The following is an 8,973-nucleotide window of genomic DNA, read 5'->3' as shown; positions in this document are numbered from 1 at the left end:
AACATTGGCTTTTGAACGCGTAACCATGGCGATGCACATGCATTTCTCACCTGTGGATTGGACTCTTTGGGAGTCGTTTCCCCCACCTGATCCTGGGTGATCGAGGTTAGAATAACTTTATCCCACGGATCCACAGGCTCTGCTGGTTGCAGTCGACCACCTGTTGGTGATTTGTCTTGGTCACTGGCGCAGGCACTCGAATCTTTCAGTGCCAGTTCCGAGGTTTTCAAACGTACAACCGCCGGTTTTAATTCGATTTGTATGCACATGCAATTTGTTTCTGGTATGTACAGTACACGTACCTGAAAATTGACTGGACCTGTTACTGCAACAATTCTAAAAGAACCGGACCAGCATGGAGCTAATTTGCGCTGCAATCTGGGGGCAATTACTGCCTCGTTTACAAATACTTTATCTCCCACTGCAAACTAATACGGTTTATTTTTGTGCTGGTGATGCTGTTTTCTATCACACACTGCTTTTTCCGCATGCTCTTGAGCTAACCGATACGCGGTGGCTAGTCGTAATCTTAACTCACTCCACGTAATTTTCATTACTATCATAAAGTGGTTATTTGGCGCAATTACTATGTCGAAAGGATAGGACTGGGATCTTTTTCATATAGCAAGAAAAAGGAAATGTCGTAGGTACTGACTTGTATTGTTGTGTTGTAAGCGAAAAGTGTGTACGGGATCATTTCATCTCAGTTCTGCTCATCTCGATCAACATAATGGGTTAATATGTTATAAGCGTTTTATTTAAATGTTCTCCATGCCATTACATTCCAGGTGATATGCGGTAGTGAGAAGGCAATCTATGTGCAATAATTTGCATATTTTCTGCATTAATTTTGATGTGAAATTGGTTCCTTGATCAGTAAGTAATTTCTTTGGTACTGAATGACATAAGATAATTTTGGTCACGGAAGCTTTGGCAACTGTCTATGTCGTAGCATTTGGGATAGAAACCGCCTTTGCCCACTGGGAGAAGTCGTCTATAAACACTAGCAGGTATTTATTGCCTTTGTGTGATGTTGGAAATGGGCCCTGTATATCTATCATGGTCATTTCAAAGGGTCTTGAAATTTGATGGAAAGACTGCAAAGGTGCCTGGTGGTCCACGGAACTTGACGTTGATGTAAAGTACATTCCTGGCAGCTCTCGCATCATTATCACATATAACATGTCTGGTTCTGCAGAGCACAGCCAGTTAGAATAGTTGATAGTACATAAAAATTTGAATAATGTAGAAACAATGTTTGCTGCTATAGGTTACAGTAATAATGTTATAGTTATGGTAACATCTGTTTGAAATGTGAACAGAAGGTTACAGATAAAACAGTAGTTGGTATGTAGTGTTGATAGTAGCAATATCCAATATGAGTAATTAATTATAATATATGAATAGAACGTATGATGTAGGGTAATGGTGTCAGTCAGGTGTGCAACCACCAAGTTATCATTTGTGTAGAGGGTTTAAAGCGATAATAAGTATTTACAAACAGCAAGGTTTTTACAGATTACATTAATTAAAATCAACATGCTATGGAAAAGAAGTATGCGAGACAAGTTGAGTTGCGTGATGAAAAGAGGGCTAATAATAAAATTTAACATAGATAAAAAATAATAAACTAACAATAAAAAACAATAGTAATATTTATGAGTAAATAGTAACAAAAATTAAGGTTTATTCAACAGGTGTAAAAGAGGCATTTTCCCTTATACCACAGAAGTTCAGGTATAAGTCCAGCAAGTTTTCATACACCTGTGATGAAGAATAATTGTGCAGAAGTGCATCACACTTTTTCACAGGGGCATGTCCTTTTTTTCATGCAGCACTAGTTTTGGTTTTCTGTCGATCAATGATGAGTAAAGAAAGCGTTATGTGTTTGTATAGAACAATGATGCTGTTGTCATGTTTTCTCTTTTAGTTTTGTTCTGCTTAAGCAATAAAAAGAAACTCATATTTTAAATAATAAAATGATCTAGAACTTACCTTTCCAAGTTCTTGTAGAGGTAACAGATGTCTGCCTCTGTCAGTTGAAGATATGGCAATGTCATTTTCATGTTTTGTACAGTTTAAAAGTTCCTGAATACACAATTCAATATAGGCAAAGATAGCAACCTTCGGGTTGCAAGCGTTTCAGGTCGGAGAAGCATTCCTGTACACACTACATGCCACGAAGATCCTATACGCACTACACAATTATAGTTCCTGTACACTCTACATGTCTAGACGCTTCCTATGCACAACACAATTTAGGTAACGATACCATCCTTATGTTGGATTCCAGTCGGCATCTTTGTTTTGTCTTATTGTTTGGAAATACCACACTAGTGGGGTAGGAGACATCACACTTTCCATTTCCATATACAACATACATTTCATTTTTCTGGGGACAATGTTGTATTATCCAGTTTGAAGTCACAGCCTATTGATGTTTAGATCAGTAGACATTATGTATGTTAGCAGAAGCAGGTTGCATAGCTTTGAAAAAGGCTTAGGTCATTTCATGTAGAGATTATGTTCAAATCGTGTTGATGTTATGGTATTTTCTCATAAGGTTGTGCAGACATGTGAATCGCTGTTATTAACCAGATCTTTCTGATGACATGGCCAAGAAATGCCATGTTCATAGAGTATTAATTTATGTTCAAGCCGTTCTTTTTCTAACATCATGCATTCATATATGTAGTGCAAGCTACCATCTATAATATGGCAAGTGGGACACAGGTTGGAATCTGATTGTGCAAATCTAGAGAAGTATTTTGCAAATTTGCCATGGTCAGTGAAAAATTGCATAGACCAAAAATTTGGTTTTATCCAGTTATATTTAAAGATGTCAATAATATTAGGAAAAAACTTGAATATTAACGAGGGAAAATTAACACCACTTCTGCTGTCATTTACCAAGGATAGCCTGCCAAAGTATCCCTTTGATGGTGCGCATACTAATCTTGTTGAAACAAATTGAAAGTAGGCATGTTGGTTGTAGCCAATTTTGCTAGAGCATCAGCTTTCTCATTTTCAATATTACTCTGATGCCTTCTAGTCCACACAAAGTTGTATTGGTTAGATAATATCTGAATTAGTTATTTGATATTGGTTGATATCAGATGTAATTTGGAACTTTTTAATATGGCCAAGGAAGAAGACCTGTCACTAATAATTGTGATGTGGGCATTGTGGAATTTATTGTTTGCTCATAGTATGGCCTTGTATATTGCAAACATTTCAGCTTGAAAAACAGTAGATATGTGCCCCAGTCGATACATTTTATTGTATATTTCTATAGAGTTAGAGAAGATTCACAAAAGCACATCCAACATTACTATCAGTTTTGGACCCATCCGTATATATCTCTATACTGTCTTCAGTTCCATTGTCCATGGTATGTATAGGAGGTCTGCTGGGATCTGGTGATAGATAGAAGGGGGGTTTTATGTTCAAAATCTGTTGTCATAATTGTGCCGCTGATGGTATTCAATATTTTTAACCCGATTTTTAAATGACTGATGTTGCTATAGTAGTCAATGTGATATTCAATAAGGGGGTTTCTGAGCTAGAACCTGCAAAGCTGCGGTTGGGTGCTATTCTGTAGGCTTTCGTTAGTAAAATAAGGGCCTTTCTTTGAGCCGAGGTCAGTTTCTGTTCGGGTGAGTCTTAAACGAGGCCCAACACCCAACTACCACTTGCATATGTAATGATTGGGATGAACAGTTGATTATATATAACATCTAAAGCCTCATAAGTAAGACCCCATGTATGACGTGCAACTCGAGAAAAAGCCTGGAATATCAATCCAGTACGCTTGGTAATATAATCAATATGAGCATCCCAAGATAATCGGCTGTCTAGTATGATACCTAAGTATATGAGAGTCTTTCTGATGGTGATAGATTCATTTTCCATTTTAACAGTTGGCACACGAAGAAATAGGTTAGGGTGCCTAGGAAGGTTTGAAGATGGTACCTTTAGTTTTGCTGGTGTTAAATTGTAATTTGTATTTCTGCTCCCAAGAATATATTTTGTTTAATGTTGCTGTATCTCTGTGTTCAAGGGTAGCTTTGCTATTGCCACCGATCAAAATCAGCAAGTCAACAGCATATGCATAGAGTCCATCCTGGCCAAAATCTTGTTCTAAACGCAAGTCAAAGGTGACTATCCAGAGTATAGGACCGAGTACCGATCCTTGAGGGCACCCTTGAGTAATTTTCCGCTTTACTTCTTGATTCCCATGGATCTTAATAGCATATCAGTAGTATTAGGGAGAGAGACTTTGGGATAATTTGTTAAACTTTTAAGACTTTATAACTTTTATTCTAGTATCGCTCAACCTCCGAGGGAAAGACGTCCACCAGGGGCTAAAAATGGCAAAAACCGTTGAATCGTTCGAGCGTTTCTACGATATTAGCATTCCAAAAGCTCTCGTAGACATTAAAACCACGCCCATTTTTGCTGCCCCTTCGGATATACTTCACCGCGAAATGTGAGCGAGCGTTTTTAGAATACGCCGAGTCTTAACGATGTTTTTCTCTTTACGATCTCTCTCTTAAGAGAATCAATATTATTTTCTTTATTTAAGAAAATTAATATTATTATAATATAACTTTAATATATTTTTCTTTTCGTTATGTTTTTTAAGATTTCTCTTTACAATACGACGATCTCTCTCTTAAGAGAATCAATATTATTTTCTTTATTTAAGAGAATTAATATTATTATATATATAACCTTAATATTTAAGATATTTTTCTTTTCGTTAAGCCAATGCCATCTGTTGGCAAAATATTAAATTGTTAAGTCTCGAAGGTGCCATCTGTTGGCAAAATATTAAACTTCATTTTCTTTTTTAAATTATTTTTTTCCTTCGAAATTTCGAAACCGATTAAAAAAATAACAAACAGCGCGAACCGTCCGTCGCTAATCGGATCGCGCCGTTTGCTATTTGGTTTTTATCGATACTTTTACGATATATATATATTTTTTCTCCTCTTTCTTTTATATTAGTATACTTTATATTTTTTTGTTAAGTCATCTTAAGAGAATCAATATTTTTTTATTTTATATTTATATATATTTTTTTATATATTTTTATTTTTATTTTTTTTATATTTATATATTTTTATTTTTATAAGTTTTTTTTTGTTAAGCCAGGTCCCCATCTGTCGACAAATATGTGTCGCGACGACGATTAAATAAACGACACAATTTTCTCTTTCTTCTTCTTTTTATTATAAATAAAACCAAAAAAGTTATAATAAAAAAAGTTAAAATAAAAAAAATGATAATAATATACAAAAAAGTTTAAGCTATATTAAAAAAAACAAAATATATACAAAAAAAGTTACATAAAAAAATTGTTGAGATCTCCATCAAATGTGTCCTAAAAAACAATAAATATTATGTTGTATATTTATTTTTTAAAAAAATTTTTATTAATAAATAGTTTAAATTAGAAATTAAAAATAGATTGTAAGGAAAATCCGCAAGAAAAAAAGCAGAGGGCCTAGTTGTTCTTCTTTTTCGAAACAAAGAAGATTGTCAAACAAAGAAAGATACTTAGTCATTGTGTCTAAATGCAACGGTTGCTTTTTGACTTACAATTGTTTTTAAATATAAGAGACGATCGATAGGATTAGTCGATGTATCGCTATCAACCGCGCCTATAAGATCTGCGAAGGTAAGAAGTTTAAGATTGAAATTATAAAAAAAAAGCGAATTAAAAAGTTATAAAAAAGTTAGTCGTAGGAAAAAGCTTAAATTTATTTTGAATATTAAAAAACTAAAAGAATTTAAATTGAGCATCTTTCTTCTCTACGAAAAATCTTGCGGAATATTCTTACATCTATTATTTAAAATTTTATATAAAGTTTTTTGAAAAACTTACCTTCTGTAGGTCTTTCAAATAATATCAATTTTTTATTTCCCATTTTTATTATTATATGTTTGAGGCCTACATAAAGAATATTAATAGTTTTTTTAAATTGAACATTTAAATTAATTAGATTACAATAGGTTTTTCCGTTATAATAAATCGTTTCTTTTTTGCATATGTTGATTTTAATTTCGGATTCAATGTTAAGGGTTGATGTTACTGGTGGTTTACGAAATAAATATTATCTATCGGAATATTCCGATGATTCTGAAAAATTACGAAATACTTTTTTTAAAAAAATATAATTAATAAAAATTTTTTTACTAAAATATAAAAAAGATAATTACCATTGCGCTCAAAATTTTCCATGTTCCTTTATGAAAAAAGCATATTTGATGATCTTCCTCTTCAAAGTTCTTTAATATTTGAATTGTATCCCACGATTCATTTACCATATGACTTCCTTCATAGACACATTCCTCGAAATTTAATTCATAGTTTGTAAAGTATTTCGTTTCTAATATTGACACATTTGATGGAGATCTCATTTTGGAGAGGGTTAAAAAATCGGATAAAGCGAAAGTATTTATACTCTAGGGTTATTAATATATGCGTTCACTTTCGCTAGTCCCCATCTTAGCCTACGGCATCAAAACTCGCGTCTTATCTGTCCCTCTCTATCTTTTTTACATTCTAGTCAAAGATAGGCCTCCTAATTCAATGTCAAGAATTCGAAGAGGGTTAAAAAAATCGGATAAAAGCGAAAGTGTTTATACTCTAGGTTTATTAATATGTGCGTTCACTTTCGCTAGTCCCCCATCTTAGCCTACGGCATCAAAGTCGCGTCTTATCTGTCCCTCTCTATCTTTTTTACATTCTAGGTCAAAGATAGGGCCTCCTAATTCAAAGTCAAGAATTCGAGGTGACCCGATTCCCACACAAAGCGACTAATGTTTTATAGTTTCAATTAAAAAAACGCATTTTTCAAGTTTTAAAAAAAATTTTATTTGAGTAAACTAACGCTACATTGGTTACATTTAATGAATATATTTGGTGGTATTTTACCAAAACGAAAATTATTGCGTACAAAAGCGAATACATAGTTATCATTAAAATATTTAGTATTAGGCTGAAGAATTTTTAAGTCTTGGTTTCTCGATATTTTGTAGAGAAAAAATAAGCAAAAGTATCCGCACGTAGAGCTATACGGACCTTGGAGCGTTTTTCGATTCCAGCGCAACTCCTTGGAATTCTGTCTTATGAACTTTATAATGTTCGGGATTTTTGGCGGTAGTCCGTATGAGTCAAAATAATAACAAGTCGAATTTCGGAAAAAAAGAGCTATCCAGTGTCGTCCGGGATTTTTGCTGTTCTCCGTATTAACGATAAAGCTTCTCTTCTTTCCGATTGTTTGAGGTAATAAATCCGAGGGATAAACGCCACCGAATGTCTTGCTAATTTCGGAATCACCTAACGCCAGTTTCCAGAGCATAATCGTATCCATTAGTTGTTTAGTAGTCGACGTAAATGTTTCGCGATCGATCGATTTCTATTGTATTACGATATTCTAAGAAGCATATGACGTTAACTGTTTCTGGCAAAGGTCTTTTGAACTTTAAATCGAAACTAACATTTCCATAGGTCAACACAGAGGTATGGTTTTCGGATGCTGCGCGGTCGGGAGTTAGGTCGAATACGTGGAACATGTATCCTTGAGCGTAGTCGGAATACGATATATTAGCGAATTTTCCGTAGGGAATTCCCCCTATTTCTTCGAATAATGTTGCGTAACTTCGAGCGTAAGATTTTGCGTCAAAGTCTGGACAGAACGGGTTCGGTGGGATTAAAATCGAATCTTTTATAACAGAAATATAGTTTAAGTCGAAATTTTCAAAATTGAAAGGATTTAAATCGATCTGTCCATTAAAAGCGTTATTTCGCACCAATCCGATTATAATTCTTTTCGGGATTTGACCGATTATCGCATTCGATATATTTGAACTTAAAATCCCTTTACTTAATGTAAATACTTTAATATTAACTCGTCGATAAGGCATTTTAATTACAGAATTTTCTAATGTTTTTTCCATTCCAATTAAGATGCTAGGACTTACTTCTATTCTATTTACTTTTAACGTAATATTCTTTAATCGAATCTGATAATTATCGGCCGTCGCCATTAGAGCGAAAGCGTCTTTCGAACGTTCCAATTTTATTCGAACGTCTACGCCGTTTATCAATAATTTAGGTTGATTAATAAAATCGAAATGAAGTCGTCCGTATAAATCTAATACTTGGCTTCTGCTGCTTTTCTTAAACCTGGTGACTAATCCTTCATTCTTGGGGTCTTTAATCGGGTTGGTTTCGTTTAAAAATCCGGCGGTGTCTTTGTAGAAGAAAGAGCTGGTTAAATAGGTTTTTTGCGCTTCTTCGGAGGAAAATAATAGATTTTCTATTATCGCTCTGTATGGGTAATTAACGTGCGTAGATACAGTTTTATCGTTAAATATCGTAGTACATTGAGAGAACATCGAATGCAAAAAATTATTCACGGGTGTTACTAAATCGATATCGAGAGTAGAAGTTCCATTTTGTTTAGTAACAGTAACTTGCGCATTAATCGAAATACTGCTCAAATCTATTAAGTTTTCTCCAGAGCCGGGGATTAGAAATTCTATAGGAGATTTCTGATCGGTTATCGAAGCGATGGGATGTAGAATAGCCTCGGTAGTATTTAAAATCGCCAACTGGGTCGGAATAGTTTTAAAAAAATCTAGTTCCGATTTTAAACACGGGCAGGAGAAAGGATCCATTTTTTAGGAGAAAATATCTACTACTTTCCTCTTCTTAGTATTCTTTCGTTTTACGCTTTTTCTTAGACGTTTTCGTTTTTTACCCGACCCGCTTTGAATTTTTTTAATGACGTCATCTTTTATTTCTCGACCCGCCTGATTAATTCTCGATAGAGCCGAGTCTTTTAACGATTTTCCCGTGAGTATATCCGATCCGATATCTTTCGCTATATTTAACGCTTTTTTTCCAATATATCGACTCGCGTGTTTTAAAATTGGTATTGCTTCGCGAAAAATTGAGCC

The 8,973-nt window shown here is 34.3% G+C and overlaps 1 protein-coding gene across 1 annotated transcript; it reads right to left on the bottom strand.

The window, feature by feature from the left end:
• Positions 1-7,389: 7,389 nt before the first annotated feature.
• LOC136989832 (uncharacterized protein F54H12.2-like) lies at positions 7,390-8,691 on the bottom strand. Its single transcript, XM_067288117.1, has one exon. The coding sequence runs from the start codon at positions 8,689-8,691 to the stop codon at positions 7,390-7,392; it is 1,302 nt and encodes a 433-aa protein (XP_067144218.1).
• Positions 8,692-8,973: the final 282 nt, after the last annotated feature.

The sequence above is a fragment of the Centruroides vittatus genome, unplaced genomic scaffold (assembly GCF_030686945.1).
Source record: "Centruroides vittatus isolate TY-2023 unplaced genomic scaffold, ASM3068694v2 contig_130, whole genome shotgun sequence".
Taxonomy (NCBI): domain Eukaryota; kingdom Metazoa; phylum Arthropoda; class Arachnida; order Scorpiones; family Buthidae; genus Centruroides; species Centruroides vittatus.
The sequence above is the reverse complement of the archived record's forward strand: the minus strand, read 5'-3'. Positions and strand labels throughout refer to the sequence as shown.